Source organism: Vanacampus margaritifer, chromosome 8 (assembly GCF_051991255.1).
Source record: "Vanacampus margaritifer isolate UIUO_Vmar chromosome 8, RoL_Vmar_1.0, whole genome shotgun sequence".
In the NCBI taxonomy this organism is placed as follows: domain Eukaryota; kingdom Metazoa; phylum Chordata; class Actinopteri; order Syngnathiformes; family Syngnathidae; genus Vanacampus; species Vanacampus margaritifer.
In genome coordinates, this window is record NC_135439.1 from 25,414,831 (window position 1) to 25,434,443 (window position 19,613).

General features: G+C 40.4%; 1 protein-coding gene across 1 annotated transcript in view; it reads left to right on the forward strand.

The window, feature by feature from the left end:
* Window positions 1-19,613, forward strand: part of aldh1l1 (aldehyde dehydrogenase 1 family, member L1) — an 80,258-nt gene that overhangs the window by 27,634 nt on the left and 33,011 nt on the right. The window contains exons 5-12 of the mRNA XM_077572519.1: window positions 7,934-8,035; window positions 10,153-10,242; window positions 10,995-11,132; window positions 17,652-17,777; window positions 17,878-17,969; window positions 18,075-18,219; window positions 18,357-18,476; window positions 18,992-19,119. Coding sequence (XP_077428645.1) covers window positions 7,934-8,035; window positions 10,153-10,242; window positions 10,995-11,132; window positions 17,652-17,777; window positions 17,878-17,969; window positions 18,075-18,219; window positions 18,357-18,476; window positions 18,992-19,119 — 941 coding nt within the window. The remainder of the gene's footprint in view (window positions 1-7,933; window positions 8,036-10,152; window positions 10,243-10,994; window positions 11,133-17,651; window positions 17,778-17,877; window positions 17,970-18,074; window positions 18,220-18,356; window positions 18,477-18,991; window positions 19,120-19,613) is intronic.

Consider the following 19,613-nt stretch of genomic DNA (forward strand, 5'->3'; position numbering starts at 1 on the left):
TTAGACCATTGGTCGATATTCAGAGTTTGTTTAATTTTCCAGTTAACAAGAATAGTTTTTTTTGCGATAGTAAGGGTTACAAGTGTAGATTGAAATTGTTTATGTGGTAAATCAGTTGTTGTTAGGTCACCTAGCAAACACAAGTTTGGAGATAAAGGTATCCTACAGTCCAAGATAGCGGAAAGTTTTTCTAAGACTTTAGTCAAGAAATACATAACCGGAGTGCATAACTATAAAGCATGAAAATAAGTGTCTGTAGTGTTTTGTAAACACTGGAGACAAATGTCGGAGTCTGAGAGTCCAATTTTCTTCATCATATATTGAGTAATGTATGTTCTATGAATAATTTTATATTGGATAAGTTGTAAATTTGCGTGTTTTGTCATTTTAAATGCGTTTTCACAAACTTGAATCCAAAAGTCAGATTCCGGAGCTATAGACAGGTCTGTCTCCCATTTCGAGATGGGTAAAGACATTTTATCAGTATATGAAAGTAACTTATATTTTTTTGAGAGTTTTTTTGTTGTTGTCGGAAAAAGCTTGGTAATATCTTTAGCTAAAACAGGCGGTTGGAGCGTACCCCGAAGTGTTGGGATTTGTTTCTTTATCATACTTTTAACTTGTAGATAATGTAAAAAATTTCCATTTTTTATTTAGTATTTTTGGAGAAAGTATGAATATGATATAAACATATTATCTGAGAAGAGATTTCATTTAATATTTCTATTCATTCGCTCAACCTGTCCTTGGGGTTGGGGATGATACACTGAACCAAATGTGTGTTTTGATCCCAATGCCTTTTCTACTGCTTGTTTGTTTTTTAAATGGGTTCCGATGTCTGATCTACTTTTTCTAGGAAACCCATGTGATGGTATGTAATGATTAATCAGATGTTTTACCACGATATTTGCTGTTTCAGATTTGCAGGGATATGCCTTTGGCCATCCTGAAAAGGAATCCACTATTACCAGCAAATATCTGTATCCTGACACTGTTTTTATCATGTCAGTGAAATCCATCGAAACCACCTGACCAGGAGCAGTCACATCCGGATCGTGAGAGCCCTGGGGAGGTTTAGATGTAGGTATACTGTTATACCTGCTGCAAACACTGCAGTCCTGCAGTTCACTTTTAACAATTGATTTCATGAAAGGATGCCACCAGGTGTGTAGTCGTCTCAGTGTTTCTTCTACACCAACATGGCATATTCCATGTGCTTCAGAAATTAGATTTTTCAATTGTTTCTGAGATGGAATACATTTACCTTCTTTCTGCCATCTACCTGCTTCATCTTTTTGTTCCCCTTTGGACATCCACACACTCTTTTCTTCTGGACTTGCTTTTTCTTGCCACAACCTCCTGTGGATTGTCACATTCAGACTCACTTATAGTTAGTTGGAGTGTAGGTCGGTACCCGGCAACCTTTTTTGCTGCTCGATCTGCTGATTCGTTTCCTGCTGATACAAAATCATTAGTTTGAGAGTAACCTTTACATTTTATTCCTGCCACCGCTATTGGGAGCATTAAAGCATCTCGCAATTTATTTTAATGCAACATTAACTGTCATGTGTGCATACGCCGAATCTGTGTAAATATTTACTGACTGGTTTTCTGCCAATCTGAGAGCGGCTGTCAATGCCAAAATTTCAGCTCTTTGTGCTGACTGAGAGCGTAACATTCTTTCTGCTTGGACTTCTTCAAAACCTGTTTCTATGGGTTGGGTTACTGCCAATCCAGATTGTAGGCCATCGTTGCCTTTGAAGCAACATCCATCTGTGAAAAGAATCAAGTAAGGGTTGTCAATAGGTGTCGCAAATTGGGTGTCTTTGCTCGTATTTTTCTAATGGAGTTGATGCATACAGACAAACTTGTCGAATTCCTCCTTCCCCCTTCTGATAAAGGGCAGCAGAAACACTGCTGACCTTTTCAGACACGTCAAGATAGAATATGCGACTGTAATCAGGAATCGCAAGAGCTGCGGCAGTAGAAAGATGCTGTTTCAAGGAGATGAAGAGCAAAGACCTGGTGGCTTCAAGACAAGAAGTTTCAGATGGAGCTGCCAGCAAGAGGTCATCCACATACTGCACCAGGAGAACACCAGGGGGCAGTTCAAGTGGAGACAGCAACTGGTGAAGACAGTCGTTGAAGAGTCCCGGTGAAAGGACAAAGCCTCGAGGCAGGCGATTGTAGGAGTAGCAAACACCATTCCAAGTGAAAGCAAAAAATTGCTTCTTTGAAGGATGGAGTGGAATGCAAAAGAAAGCATTAGCCAGGTAAATGCAAGAGAAATGAGTGTGGGTTGATGTAATTTGGGACAATGCCGAGTGAGGATTCGGGACAGAAAAAGTAGGAGTTAAGACGGCCGCATTAATCGCTCGCAGGTCATGGACCATGCAAAACTTTCCAGTATCTTTCTTCTCAACGGGTAAGCTATGTGTGTTATAATCAGAGCTGGGAATTTCACACAACACTCCTGCTTTGAGCAAACCGTCAATTGTTTCCAAAATGCCTATCATCCCAGCCTCTTTTACAGAGTATTGGGGAACATATTTGTCCTGGTTTCATATGAAACACAACAGGTGAGACGTTACAGAGACCAACATCAGTGGGATCCATGGACCACAGCGATGTGGGAAAAAAATCAAGAAGGTAACCAACAAAATCGCTGTTGGTTGTTTCACGTCCATAGTGCCTATCCAGAAGCTGGTGCTCCAAAACGGAAATGGGTAAAAATGTGTTAGACTAAATCCAATAAGCATCAAGTGACGGGGAATAAAGCAATTAAGAGTGAAATAAATTTTGCCAATCAGTGGCCTGTGTGCATGCCAGGACAAATGGACCGAGATCCTTCGCTGTGTGCTGAGGCGAGACCATCAAGGAGACATGTGGGAGTTTTTCAGGTCTCAGGGACACCGAAAAGGCGACACCTGGTTTGCCTGCAAACAAATCACCCATGTTCAATTCCCACATGTTGTTTTCAATTTCCTGAAATGCCTCGCTATAGATCTCATCCCCTGATCTGTCACAGTACAGAGCGCAATGCATACAATCAGTTACCATATCATAAGATCTGAGGTTACGAACCCAAGGTGACCAGAGAGCTCAGCTTCGAGCCAACCACTGGAGTCAATATCCACTCTTGCCCAGTAGATGTTGGCAGTGGCGTATGTCACAGGGCGTTGTTCAACAAGCGGGAACTGGGAGGTGGCACTGGAGGTAGAGGAGGCAGAGCAGCAGTAGGTGTTATCATCCTGAAATTCCAGGATAAGTCCATCAGGGCTGCATTTGATGAGAGGGCATGTGGCGATGAGGAGATCTCTGCCCAAAAGAATGACTGGACAGTTAGGTGCAAACACAAAAGAATGCAAAAGAGTCTGTGAAAAACATTAAACAGTCACTGTGCATGTGGATTCAGGGCACCATGATTGTGGAAACTGTCCACCAGAGGGAGGCAGATATTGTTGGTTTGGCACTGGGGAATGTTGTTGGCCTCTGCCTCTACACCCAGACGATTGAGGTCACTGTCTGCAATCGCGGGCTCAATGACCAGGCCGTCCACAATTGAAGCACATGTTAGGCCACCCAGGGGGCGCACCTTGACCCATGAATGTACCTGCTTGATACATCATGCACTCGGAATCGACAGAGGGAGATGAGATCACAGCAAGAGTGGTTTCTTAAGTTGTGTTTCTGTACTTTTGTGTACTCTTTTTCTTTAGCATATCTCCTCAAATGATGTTAAAAATGTGACAACCACCGGTCAACCTCAGCACCGGAAAGATCCGGATTGGCCTTCATGGCCTGTGCCACAGACTTGGGAACGCTCTTCAAAATGGCTGCTCGGAACATTTGTGAATGCAAGGCGGAGGCTGTAGGGGCGTATCCTGTTTTCAGAATGTAATCAGTGAGGGCCCGATCAACAAAAGCCACGGCCTCATTATCTGCTTTGGGAGCGAACACCAGATTTGAAATAACACACTCAGGGAGGGGAAACAAAGGTCTAAGATGACAAGGTTAAGTAATTTTCTCGCGTAAGAGCCTAATTATCAGGGAGAGAATATATATATATATATATATATATATATATATATATTTTTTTTTTTTTTTAAACCTAAATTTTATATTAAAATATTCAACTATAAAAGCGGACTTAATTGTGTAAAAAGAACACGGATATCACCTGCTATTAACATTTGTCCCGTAACCGCTCTCTGCACTGCTTGAAGCCAATTGGCACCACCAGATTGCATAGGCAGAAGTTTCTGCATCAAAACACACTCACATCAGTGGGAGAGAAAGGTTTGTAAAACATAGCAGAGTTACCAGTGGACGGGTCAACTTTAGCTAACATGGGTGCCTGCTAGATTTGGGAACGAGACACAGGCCCATGAGGAGGAAAAGCTGGACCTTTGGAAGATTCCTCTGGTTCGGGTGGGCACCTCTGAAAGATTCTGGACATGACACTTTAATTCTGCTACTTGATTCTGTAACTGAGCAATGTACAACCTGTTTTTCACTTCCTCATTCGAAGGGCCTCTAGCTGCGTGTTCCGCAGCGCCATCATTCTTGCTCTAGACTCATTTCCACAACTTATCATTCTCTCTCACACCCCCCCCACCCTTTGGAGACAACCTGTTAATCTTTTTTTTTTTCACTTCCAACTCTAGAGCTGCCGCTCCTCCAACACAAGCTTTTTTTCCGTTTCTCTCATTAATGTCACCAAACACGCAGTTGAAGAAGGAAACCATCCATTTTCGCAACACTTCTCATCCACTCCCTTTTTTATTTTTATTTTTTTTTCCTTATTCAAAGACACTTGCTTATTCCCAAACAAAAGTGTCCGAGCCTTAATTTCTCAGAAGTGGTCGAACTATTCCTCTTATTTCAAAAGTGCTTGACTAGGACTTCCCTACGGCTGGTCAACCGAGGGTGGCACAAAATTAGCTGGAGGCGGTTGCCTCATAATTTTGAACACAGGAAAAACCCTGTTAAAGATTAGGGATGGGCAAGTACCGATACCAGGACACATTTCATGGTATCATTTCTCGTGACAGATATTGATACTGGTATTGGCCCCCGCTCTTGTAGCCGTTTTTCGGTCAGAAACTAAATGCTGAAATGGTTATTTTGCATTTATTGACCACCACAGGGGGCTCCAGTAATAGAGCACATAAGTCTTCAGTTGTACTTAATTTAATTAGCTCTGAAGTGCAGATAGATCTTTGTATATTATTGAGTATATCGTCATTGACGTAGCACTTGAAGGAATTTTTTTGATTACTATATTAAGTGTAATCTTTGCGTGTTCCAAATAATTGTATCCGAGATCTGATGGAGAAGTTTTCTTTGCAAAATTTATTTAGAAGCTTCTAAAGACACAGTTAGGACACCCACATCTGAATGCGACGTGGAACCCCAAGTGTGTAACAGTCTACAGAACATCAACTCATTTATAACCAAAGGATGAAAGGATCCTCCTCCCGGCTCTTGATTGAACAAAGGACAGACATGTCATCTCCTAGATTGAACAACGGTGTAATGTTGATGGTAAACAGACATCTTTATACAGTTCCCCTTCTTGATTGGGGGAACAGATGTAATCAAGATCTGACCCCAGACTTTTAGTCTCTAATGACAAGAGACTCTGATAACATCATGCACATTCCTATCTTCAATAGCGTTGAGGGTACGAAGATCAAATAAAGTTCACAAAATCACCATCCCACTGTATTCTTTTAAACACTCATGATTATATCACATTGATATGCCTATAGGTAAATTCAAAAACAGCAAAACTATTAATTGAAAATGTTAAATGTCTTCAGTCCTACCATTGAACTTCTATAAATTCAAAAAGTGGACATTTAATCCCACAATAGTCTAGAGAGAAAGTCCAGCGCGAATCTTGATCGTCGCAAATGACTTATCGCATCAATAAGCAATGTTTGTGTGTGGAGTTTAGAAATAAGAATAGCAGGTGAGAGAGAGAGAGAGAGAGAGAGAGAGAGAGAGAGAAAGATAGATAGAGGGGCTTAGCAGTCAAAATTCAGTTTGATTCATTAAAAAATTCGGTGGAAGGGGCATAATAAATGTGAGGCATAACACTATGTGATGTGGTTAAGTGTCACGACGCAATAGCAGATGTGTCCGTCCCTCGAAGCCATCTCGTGATGAAGGTCTGGTGTCTCAATGTTCCTTCCACACCTAAATGGCATATTCCATGGGCTCTAAAAATTATATTTTTCAATTGTTTCTGAAATGGAACATACTTACCGTATTTCTGCTATTCGGGTCGTCTTTTGTTATCTTTGTAGAACTTACTTTCCTCCAAGTCCAATCCTCTCCATTCTCCGCCTGTAAATTCCTCACACCAAACTTCATTCTCACATCAGACTTCCTTTTCAACAATACACAGACAGACCATTCTCACCTCAGACTTCCTTTTGTTAATGTTAAATGTCTTCACACTGCTATGAGATGAATGATAAACAGAGAACGTGAAACGAAAAACAGAAATACAGAGCAGCCTTCCAAATTAAAAGCATGGATTTCAAAACAAGAAATAATTAAACATCACATACTAAACAGCTTGAGGAATTCTTAACATGGTAGATATTACGAAATTACTTGAAACACTATTGTATTGAATTTAATTATTTGCACTTCACTGTATTCCTTAAAAAAAAGTTGTACAATCACATATTTTGATTGGAACTTTTTTTCCCCTGGCCACTGGATTATTTGTTTCATTTTATTTATCTATTTTTTGACATTTATTTTATTGTGTGCTCTATGCAAAATGACTTGTGAGCAAACTGAGAAAATATAATTGTCATTAATTTCAAGCAATTTTAAGGAAAATTGCTATGATTGGGATGTGTAGGTCTTTTTAAAATAATTATCTGTCATTGTTTTTTTGGAAATTTTATGTATCATAAGTACTAATGGTATAGGCACTTGGTATTGTTATCAGTGAGTATTGAAGATTTGAGTATCAGTATCGGTCTAAAAAAAATGGTATTGAACATCCCTAATAAACACTGGATAAAACAATGGATATCATTTAATTTTCTGTTCCTTAACCCTGATAAAACTAAGATGTTGATTGGTGGTCCTGCTCGACATTAGCACCCGTTTATGAACACAACTGTAAACATCGATAGCTGTACTGTTTGCCAAAGTGACACAGTAAAAAATGTCGGTGTTATATTGGAATTAACTCTCTCCTTTCAAATACACATTAAAAATATTACTAGAACTGCTTTTTTTTCCACATTTGCAATATTATCAAGATTCGTCCTATTCTATCTGCTAGTGACGCAGAGATTATAATTAATGCGTTTGTTACATTTTGCCTCGAGTACTGTAACGTATCGCTCTCTGGTCTTCCTATGTCTAGTATTAATTTAAAAGTGTGCAGTTAATACAAAACACCGCAGCTAGACTTAGCATATATAGAAACAATTAGTTCATAAGTTCATAACTGCTCTGCAAATTGCAGTACTGTTATATTTGCTAAAACGGTTGTGTTCAAATAAATATTGCATAAAGGGTTATAGCACTGAAACATTGTCGTTAGCCTGTTTATAGAGCTTTGCGTTGTGTGTTAGCATTAAGCCATCAGACTTTGGGTAAAAAAAAGTTTTGTAGTGTTTGTTCGAATAAACACTGTAATTCTCTTAGTTTGATGTTTAGTATTCCAGCAAACTTTAAATGGGAGGAGCAATAAAGCGCTTTTTTGAAGAATTCTTCACTATCTGCCAATATGCTGTTTCTTGTGAATTTTTGCTGTCACCATCTAGCAGGTGTATCTAACATTTTTTATTTATTAACAAGGATATTGTCAGGGTCACCACTGTATAGCGATTGTGACACCAGTCCTGGAACCTTTCTGACACACCTTTGTCATTTGAAATGTATTTTTCCGGTTAAGGTGGAGGCAGTCAGGTTGATAGCAGACGGGAAGGCTCCACGGATCACACAGCCAGAGGAAGGAGCCACATACGAGGGCATCCAAAAAAAAGAGAATGCAAAGGTAATGAATGTATTTTAAGGCAAATTCCTCTTACCACTGATTAGTTTTATGTTTTCTAAAGAAGTATACTTAAAAAAAAAAGAAAAAAAAAAGAAGTATTTATTGTATTTTTTAAAAGTTATTTGCCGAAATAATTTTAAGTCAGGTAGAAGCTGACCCTAGGCCTGCACCGGTAAGCTATCACTGGCCAAATTGTAATAAAACCGCAGGGTATGGAATCGAGTTTTAGCTCTCAACACATCAGTGAGTGGAGCAGCAACAGTAGATACGTTTTTACAGAAGCATCTGTAGTGTCCTGCCATCCAGAGAACGGGAGCTGGGAAAGACTAAATGTATTCAATGCACTTCGATTGACATTGACTCAACCATTTTCCCCCAAATAAGTCACAGCGGCTTGGCCAAATGACGCTTTGTCAAGTTTAGTGTGAGGTTTGCATCACATGGTTGGTGTGTTCCAAATAATTATTTGTTAGGAGCACCAGCAGTAGTCGAGCATTCAGCAAAACTGTATTTTCTTACAGTTTTGAAGCACATTGTCTTTTTTATTGCATTCTGTACTCTGCCTTCTTGACCCACACCACTAACAAAATCTGCCCCTCGGACTACCGCCTATACCCTCGGGGAATCTTCAGCGCCTGGCGACCGTCATCTGATGTGTCACGCGCTACCAGCGACAGGCTCTTGTCATCTAGGAGTTGGATGACTTTGGTGTAGGCCTCTGCGTTTTTCTCCTCATCCTCTTCATCATCTGCAGTGGGCTCGTTCAGGATGGTGTCCTTTAGCCCTTGCAGACGTAGGTGGCCCAGAAACTTTGTCTCCCAAAGTTCATAATTTCGCTCGCCACCATCAAACACGAGTCTCTGCTCAGCGGCTGCTTGACATGGCGTCTCTGTCCTTTTTGCTCATGCTGGCGGACCACTCACTTGTCACGTCTCAGTCCTCAGGTGCACGCAATGATCGTCGTGACTTTCACCTGGCAGGCCAATTAAAGTCCCTGCGCATTATGGTTCTGGGCCCATAACCTGTTAGCAGAGTTACTTTTTGCACGGGGTTTAACGTGAAATAACACAGTCTTGTTCAACCTTTGTGTTGTGGTTCCTCACCGCTTCTGCAGCCACACCAATTTATTGTTCACAGGTTGCATGCTTTCACAAGTGAAGCTCATTAACAAAGATTGGATCACATGACAGCATAGACTACCTCGCTCCTACTTCCTCAGGCGGGCTTGCCTGGGCTTGAACCCAGGGGCCTACCAGTGTCAAGGGCCTACAAGAATAAAAATAAAAACAAAATCCCAATTGGTTGATTTTTCTGTCCATCACTTTACATTCCTGTAGTCATCATCATTGATCCGTGATCGGTACATACGGATCCGATCCAACGAATCGAATCATGCACGATTTGTTGGTGGAAAAAAATAAACATAACTGCGTATTCACATGAAAGTAACATGATCAGTCCACATTCACTATAATAGCAGCAGAGGAAGTTGAAAACCCTCGTAGATCACACAAGTCGCATGTATGGGAGCAACTTGGGGTGAAATTAATCCTCAAATTAATGATACAGGATTTTTTTTTCTGCCTCTTATTCCGACACCGTCATTCAGACATGTCAAGGAAGCTGTAAACATGCTCTACGTAACACGCCGCATACGCTAAGGCTAACTTCAAAATAAAGTTTACCAAATAATAAATTGACGGCAATGCAAATAGCCTTAGTCATGTCATTTTCAGTCGACAGCAAGTGGCAAAATTAGTTTTTAAAGGTATTAATTGTACATGAAAAATATTGGAGTTACCAAACTAATTATTGACAGAATATTAACTTTTTAATGTGGGGTAGTGGGAAGCCATTAACTACAACTGACTTGGGTTCCCTTAAGTCTCCACAAATTCTCGGATCTGATCGAGCTTTAATTAAGGTGACAATAATAGGCAAAAACCACTCAACTGGTATGTTAATGTTCAGGACTATCAATTTGTTCAATTCTTTACACACCGCTAACTGAGAACGCCTACCCACCTGGGTTCTGTTGTCCAGGCAGACAGTTGCAGTTGCAATAATATTCTGTGTACACGGTTGTGTTGCCTTATGATAACAAAAAATATTTCCAGATTAACTGGAACCAGTCTGCTGAAGCTCTCCACAACTGGATCAGAGGACATGACAATGTTCCTGGTGCCTGGGCAGAAATTGAAGGACAGGTATCTATTAACTGTTGATTATTAATGTTATGTTCTTAATAGCCACTACCAAACTGTGAGTGATTCAATACCCTGAGAATATAATCACCTGGATAAATGAGTATAGCGAATATTTAAAAGGAACCACGACTAAACCTCTTCAGTTTTTTTTCTCTTGAAGCTAAAGTGTGTAATCTTTAACTCCATATAATGGTGAACTAATAATTAATTCAATTAAAAAACCCACAGTTGATTTCAATAGTATGAAAAAAATGTTCCATCACATCCACATACATTTTTCTTTACATATATAATTGTAATCACTAATTATATTACATGTCTGGAGTCTGACCTTATAAGATGCAGACATGTTTTGCTGCTACTACAGATGCCCAAAAGAACTTCACAAACGTAATTAGCCATGGTGGTGCTTGCATCGAGTGTTGGACCCAATGGATCAACCACCGCTCCGGCTAAATCCAGCTCGCTGGCGAGTCGCTGTCACTCGCCAAGATGCTCGTTTGCTCACGCAAAATAATAATTTGTGGTAGGCTTGCGGAGTGTGGTCTTTCTGAGCCACCGTTGTGTGCATGCTTCTAAATGCATGCACTTCGGCTGCATTCGCTGCTATAACGACACCTAGTGGTCAGTTATTACACCGTCCCTTTAAGTATCTCGTAGTTTGATTGTTGGTGACTCTAATGGACGTACACCCCTTACAATGGAAACCCCGCGCTGTCCTCAACAGCTTTTGTGTTTCTATTTTTGTGTAGAAGGTGACTTTCTATGGCTCCACATTGGTGGATAACGGGAACAATACGAATGGAAAGCCCCTGGAGATCCTTGGAGCAAGTCAACCTGGCATTGTCACTAAAGAAGGCCTCATGCTATTTGGCAATGACAGTAAGGCAGTAAGTTTTCATATCTCATGTATAAGACATCAGTTGTTGCTGGTCATTCACAAAGGGTAGTGGAGTTTTATATTTCAAGATCGCTTAATCGCTTATTTCACTGTTAATCAATTTGGCATTTCGCCTCAAGACAGATCATCCGATCATCATGCAGAAGTCGAGCGACCAAGCCAGCCCACTGCATCATTGACTCCCAGCCTGTGTCTAAATTCACAAGGCTGGGCCCTCTGAAAGCCAAAATCTTCGGCTGCATAACATCACTACCAGCGCGACTCGACAGGACGCATGGACTTGCATATAAATGGACTGTTAATGCTGCATGTTGGTAGCGCATTGACAGTAAGTCGATTCATGTGTAAATCCCTGCTTGTGATCGAATTGCGCCGGGAGTGACGTCATGCAGCCGACAAACTCGACCCCAGAGACGCTGAGTGTCCGAGTTTCATGTAGTGGAAAACACCCACCCTACACTTTTTCATAGAAACACTTGACACCGAGCATCCGAGTGTGTCAAAGTGCCTGTCATGAGGGACGTGAGTGGAAGGGGGATGACGGACTCAAATGCAAGAGAATAAGACTGCGAACCAGGAATCAAGTGCAATGTGTGGTGCTTTAATGAACAATAGGGAAAACGGTGAGCAGACAACCTTGACTTGATGGGACGTGACTGAACTGGTCGCCATGACTGGACGGGACATGAGTAGACTGGTTGCCATGACTGGATGGGACCTGAGTAGACTGGTCGCCATGAATGAACAGGACTTGAGTAGACTGGTCGCCATGACTGGGCCAGGGCAGGGCCTGATTTGCTATGGAGTGACTTGACTTGGCTGGGGCTTTAGCTTCTTGGCTGTGAGGAGGATGACTTGGTTAGCTGTGACGATGACGACTTGGTTTTCTGTGATGATGACCACTTGGTTAGTTGTGACGATGATGACTTGGCTAGCTGTGACGATGACGACTTGGCTAGCTGTGACGATGACGACTTGGCTTGCTGTGACGATGATGATTTGGCTGTGGCGTTGACTTGGCGGTGACAAAGGCTACTTAGCTGTGACTAAGACGACTTGGCTGTGATGAAGAATTGACGCACAAACTTCCACACATAACATAAGCAATGCACCCACCCCGACTGGACAAACAACAGACTAAATACACCAATGAAACACACCCAAGGAAGGGAAGACACACACAGGTGGACGTGGTTAGATAAAACGAGACAAGGGAAGAAACCAGAAACAGAAGACAAAAAACACCAACAAAACAGACAAAAACAAAAAGAACACCCATAACAAACAAAAACCCAACCCCCACAGAACCGAAACACGCCATGGCGCTGTGGGGATGAATGAGAAGGAAGTCATGTTAGTTATCTGTGATAAATAGCTGATTCTGAACAAAAAAGAAGAAGATATCCTAGCGTATATTTAGTCAATAAAATGCACACACAGCAGTACATATTTCACCACTTTTTTTGTGGTGGGGAAGGGGTTGGTTTTAGAGGAAGCTGAGCTTCCCTTGCAGTTGTAGAAGAATCGCCACTGGACATGATGACTACTGAGCTTTGTAGAATAAAAAGGAGACATTAGGATGTATTTTTTTCTCCATAATATAAAACAGTAACATTTGTGTCATGGTTTTGTCAAAATAGCACAAGGATCATGAATTGTAGCATAAGTTTGTGTGCCTATTTTTGCCTCACTGAAATTGTTGTTTTGAAGTGGTCGCGGTTAATGTAAATGTTTCATTCTGCTGGTACAGGTCTGCAAGTAACTCTCTGATATTGAATACAAAAAAGACAGTATTTTATGAATATTAAAAAAAGACAGCAAAAAAACTCCACTCTAACTAAAAATCTAATATTTCTAGCAGAAGAAGAGCTACAAAATGTTCATGAATTTAAGCATACAGGGGTTGCCTTGGATTTTGCCTTGTCTTATAAGAGTCACAGAAAAAATATCAAATACTGTAAAATTGAACTTGCAGAATTTCAAACAAATATAAGCTTCTCTGCCTGAGGGTGCCGCATTGACCTTCCTGCACTACATGATTCTTTCACACACATTACTTGGTGGTCATTTACTGGAACAACAAATCTAAAAACTGTCTAATCCCTGTAGAAAAAAAAGCTTTGAAAATCTTAGACAAAAAAACTTTTCATATCACTCATTTTAAGGTATAACCTGCATAGTTTAAAACACTTGAAAATATTAAACATTGCTTGTATGAAATGCTGTACAGTTTTGCATGGACTAGCGCCACCACCACTAATTGACTCATACAGATAAACAGACAGGGCAAAGCGGTTAAGATCCCCACCGAACACACAGGTGCGGTTACCTTGAACAAAACACTGATACCTCTGCTTGGCAGTGGCCCACTTCTCCAATGTGTGCTAGCTGTGATGAGTTAAATGCCAAGGTCAAATATTGGAAGAGGTAAAGCAACTGCGTGAGCAGAACACAGAAAAAGAGCAACAAATTGTGGAACTTGAACGATGGGTTGATGACCTAGAGGAATACACCTGAATAAATGAGGTGGGGATTAAGATCGGGCAGCACTATACACCGGATGGTGGGGAGCCCAGTGAAGAGGACTTGGGTTTGGCGGGAATAAGGGAATAGAGACGGACTTGAAAGACATCAAGGCATGCAATCCATTGTCCACAAAGTTTGGACAACCGCCTTATGTCGTAATGATATTCATCAGTCGAAAGAATAAGATGGCACTACTCAAGCAAGGGCGTAAATTAAAAAGCACGGACGTTTACATAAATGAACATTTGAATGCTGAAATTCCAAAAAAGGCAAGACAACTCAAAAGGCAACGCAAGATTCAACGCACCTGGGTATCAAACTGCAAGATTTCTATCAAATTGAACGGTACTCCTGAAGAAGCTAAAATGTTGGTGGCAATACTGACCCAAGCCTCTATGGGGCCCTAAGCAAAATGCGATTTTGAGGCCGCCTATCACCGCCAATAATAATGATTATTGGTCATTCATAGTCCTATAAACTTGTTTAACTCTTTCATTATGAATACCCTTATAAAGCTATTTGTGAGACTTGTTGGATTGAAACCCACAATGATTAAGGCCATCAAAGTAGACAACTGGTTTGCAAACTTGCAGGCACATTTTTGAAGTACTGCAATATTTGGCATCAAATCCCCCTACTGGCCACACAAAAGCCCCATAGAGAAGCCTGTCATGTCTTAATCTAAAATGTTAGCAAATCCAGCAACATGATCAGCCAGCGACTGATTTACATTGATACAGTACTAAATGGGACACTGAATGTCATCTAGGCCAACCATAAGTACCAACATAATAAAATAAACCAAGCATTTATTGTAAACACAATTTGATTGATTATTTTTGCTTTGAATAAAATGTAACTGCAAATGTACAAAAAAAACCTGTATTAAATACTAGAGCTGCGGGCAGCTATAAAGGGCCCTCGCAGCCCGGCCACTGTGGGGTACTTGCACATTGGGGTACAGGTACATTCAAAACCAAATTTCTTTGAAAATGGCATAACATATGGATCCATTACATATGGATTGTTTTTATTTTTATTTTACCAGGTGTGATGAGTTAGTAAAGCTCAATGACTTTTGGTCAATGTTAAAACCCTCAGAAATCAGCGTCCGTTTTTATATTTGGGCATCGTTAGTTTTACTCATAGCACAATATTGCAAAGAGTATCCACATTTTTGACATAATACCTTATGTGTTATAAAAAAAAAATGTCGGCCCAAGGGCTAGGTGGTGCTATATTCATATATGAATATTGTCATGGAGATACCTTCAGGTCGTGACTATAAACTCGTTTAAGATTTTTTGGAGCAGGTACCGGGGAGTTATTAAGCATTTCGTCTTTTATGGCGGAGGAAATATAAAAAACAAAATATGATGCCCCGCCCCCGTCAAATAGTATTTGTAAAAGTAAAGATTTTTTCTCCTGTTGATGGGCCCATGTCTAGACATGGTTTAGGCCAAGTTTGAAGTCAATCGGATCAAAAGTGAGGAGAAATGGGCAAAAGAATGCCGCCTGTAAATGTGCAAAAATCTGCTAAAAAATTACACAGTTGATGGAAAGTTCCAGTTCTCAACCGACGTCTCGACAAAACAGCATGCCTGTCAGAGTAGCATACCTTGCACTTCTGTGCATGCGCTGTAGGAACGGGTTGGGTGTTACGTTGAGTTTAGGGTGAGGCAACAGATAAAGTTTACATAGGTGTATGCTGAGCGAACAATACACCGGAGCACATCACGATTATACGCAAGAGACTACTTGCGGTGTGGTTTAGATCCCCGGAGTAGGCGCTGACAGTTACACACTTACAGGGCTTAAAGTGTTCCGGCACGGTGCCGGATTTCCGGCGTAAGAACCACCAGCGCAATGATAAATCCCGCTAAGTAAACAGTTTACATGTGGGAAATATTGGACACGTCTGGCAAAACACCGCCAATGCGGAGAGAAGCTTTTATTTTGAAGTTTTCCCTGGTGCGTTTTGCCAGTCGCGGCGCAACGGATGACTTGACTCGTCCTTCGGAACGTTGCCGTTGCTTGCCATTTTTATTGCTGGCACAAACTATTGCGAGCAAAGTCAACAAAACAACTTCGTACAGAAATCACGTTTGATCGTCAATTAAGGGCACTAAAAGAATTAATTACGCTGACATTGTATTGCTCGGTGCCTGTTGCCAGTGTTTCGGGCGTCGACAGTGTTAGCGTGCTAACGGTACTACCAGCTGTAGCTATCGGACTACTTTTCAAAGGCAGTCTAATCGACGGGATGATTTGCACACTTTGATGCTGACACCTGGACACAGTTGCCGTTCCTAGAGATCAGTTTAATAAACCGTGCCCACTCAATTGTGCAGTTGACGGTCGGCAAAATCACAGCTGTGGTTCTGACGTCACTTTGTCTCACAGACCAAAAACTTCTCAACTCGAAATTTAATTTCATACAAAATTCTGTACATGGAGTAAAAATCAGTCATGGAATAAAGACGGGTAAAACAAAAATAACACCAAATCAATAAATATATTTTTAAGTGGGTAAATGAATAAGTCAATAAAATAACACAAGTAGGTAAGTAAATAAAATTAATAAATTCATAACAAAATACAGCAGGCACTGTAAAACATTGAAACAATGATGAGTCTCATGCCGAGTCAAACGCCTAAGAACAAAGATGTGTTTTAAGAGTGGGTAGAGAGCGAAGTTGCCTAATATTTAACGGAAGGTAATTCTCTAAAATCTCCCTAACTTTCTAGAGATGATAATAATGTGCTGTTAAGCACAATTTAAAATTAACCTTAAAAAAAGGAAAAAAGAAGTTGATAATCTAGAAATGAAAGTTGGTCAATCATTAGTAAATACCTGATTATTCAATAGAATATACCATAGGATATTTGAATACCAAAGTATTCGATAACTGCAGCAGTAGAGGGGACTGCAACCCGCAGTGCTATACTGCACTTAATATAAATAGATACGCTTGGGGAGGACGGGCCATCGGGAATTTCATGACTTCCCCAAATGTCCAGTCCATCCACAGTGACGAATCGAATAATAATGGCTTGATGTCGGTCGAATAATGAATCGGTTGGACACTGCTCCACCGCTCCCCGGAAAAAGTTCGGGCTCAGGATTTAGTTTTGTCTTAGTAGCTAGACTCGCAGTTGATTTTAAAGTAAGTTCAAAATACAAGAATGGAGACACTTTTAGATTTGGCCTAAAACAATATTAAGATCTAATAGTGACTGTTTTTCACAACTTTTGTTCATTGTTCACTAAATATTGTTTTACAACATTATTTATCCTGTATATTTGTCTCATGGCAAACTAATTTCACATTAATTCAGGCTGCTTTGTGTTACCAGTAATAACTACAAACTGCTGAAGTCAATCAAGTCATGACAATTTTATTATTGTGACCAAGTAAAAGTGTCAGATTTTTCTTACATCATTGTATCTACTTTTGTTCATTGTTCACTAAATATTGTTTTACAACATTATTTATCCTGTATATTTGTCTCATGGCAAACTAATTTCACATTAATTCAGGCTGCTTTGTGTTACCAGTAATAACTACAAACTGCTGAAGTCAATCAAGTCATGATAATTTTATTATTGTGACCAAGTAAAAGTGTCAGATTTTTCTTACATCATTGTATCTTAAACAGGATGGTTTTCTGGACTACATTTAAAAAAAAAAAGAGAGAAATTTTAGAGTATACCCACTTCTCCAAGGACCACTACACCACTGTTCCTGCGTTTAAAGCAAGGTACAGCATTTGTGTGTGTAAAATTTTAATGAAAATATTGTTTAAAAAAAGATCCTCTCTCAGTCAAGATTCATCATTTCAACAATACATTCTTGGCACTACGCATTTTCCTACTAGTCATGGCTTTGGCGCCATCTGGTGGTGCCTTAGTGCATTACTACATAAAATGTTATTGGGTTAACATTTAAATTGCGTCTTTTTCATCTCTTTCCACTTATAGCTGTTGGTAAAGAATTTGAAGTTTCAGGACGGGAAGATGATATCTGCCTCACACTACTTTTGCTCAGAAAGCAGAGCAGCCATGGAGCTAACTGAGGAGGAAAGAAACTTTGCTGAACAGATCAAGGTTGAGTCTGTCTTATTAAATTAGTATATTGTATGGAAGCTTGATCAATACCGTGTCATGATTTATAACAAAAGCAATTAAATGTTTTAACTCCCTTCAGTTAGTGTGGCGGAGCATTCTGACTAATGTCAGTCAGATTGAAGACTCCACTGATTTCTTCAAGTCAGGAGCTGCCTCCATGGATGTAGTCAGGTATTAAAAAAGGGGGGGAAGCATACAAAAGAACAGTAACATACATATTGCAATAGCTTCACATTTGGTAGTGTATTACATTGTTATGTTTGTTTTCACCTTAAGGCTTGTAGAGGAAGTAAAACTGTGTGCAAGTGCCTGCCAATTACAAAATGAGGACGTCTACATGAACACCACCTTCCAGGATTTTATCCAGATGTGTGTCAGGAAGCTGCGAGGAGAGGAAAATGAAGAATTGATCATTCACTATGTATGATACTTATTGTTTGCTCATTTTGTTCATGTGTTTTTGCAACAGGCAGAGAAACAATAGCTCCGCTTTCTATGACACCGTGGTGTACAATGCTAGCAAGTTTCTCTTTTTGTAATTTTTTTTCTGTTTATTAGGTGGAGAAAAATATTAACAACATGACTGTTAAAATGCCTCATCAGTTATTCATCAATGGAGAGTTTGTTGATGCAGAAGGAGGGCAAATTTACAAGACCATAAACCCAACTGATGGCACAGTAAGTAAACAGTTTTTCTCAAAATATTATTTTCCATGTAAAAATGGATACTTACTATATCTTGTAGTACACTTACAGTATTTCTGCAAGTTTGTATGCATTAGTTAGTTAGATAGACCTTGTAAAACACTGTACCTAAAAATTATTAGGTTCAATCCATATAGAGATTAGATTTGATAGCGCTAATTGTAATAATCCGCAGTGTGGCATGGTGCCACATAGTGGCGCTTATTTGTTTTTGGTGTGCATGTGCAGCGCTTTTTCGTTTTGGTCGTCAATGGTTTTGACGCTGTGAAAGCTTATGATTATTGCGACACGTGATGGTGCCGAGCCCATTGTTTTTTGGGGGGGTTTATTTTAATAAAGTGAACCTGTGGACTTTCAGTTCTGTTGTTGCTCTCCCGTTTTTGCTGTCCCGCTGCGCCGTCCATGGCCATCAGCCACCGCGCGTTACATGATGTTAACACGTTTCATTGGGGTATCACATGTAAAAGGTGTGTATGTCTGTCCTGCAGGTTATCTGTGATTTGGCCCTGGCGCAGATAGGCGATGTGGACAAGGCTGTTGCTGCTGCTAAAGAAGCGTTTGAGGAGGGAGAATGGGGCAAAATGAACCCAAGAGACAGAGGCAGACTCATCTACAAGTTAGTACGAGTTCTCGAGCTCTCAGGTTTAAACACCTTTACAATGACTTCAAAGCCATCGCAACGTCGGTAATGCATATGAAGTATAGCTTGGATGAATTATACCAATTTAGAGAGAGTTCAATGACAACTATTTCATCTACACTGGGCAGACTGCAGATCCTATGAACAGAGTGATACACAGCACGGGACTATGCTGGCAAGAGGAATTGTTGCTTGCAAAAATAAAAGCTGGACAAATGACCCAGATGGCTAGCTCTACTAAAAGGCTAGCAGGCTACCCATACCGTCACTGATCCTAGTCAACTTTCACTCGCTGGGCAATAAAATGGACTTACTTCGCCTAAGGTTGGGTGGTTCCAGGAGATGGGAAATTGTTCCATGCTTTGTTTGGAAATGTGGCTAAACAACAACTCGCACTACTCAGCCTGCAAGATCGATGGACCACAGCTGTTTCAAGACAACCATGACTCCCGTTTGGCGATGAAATGTGG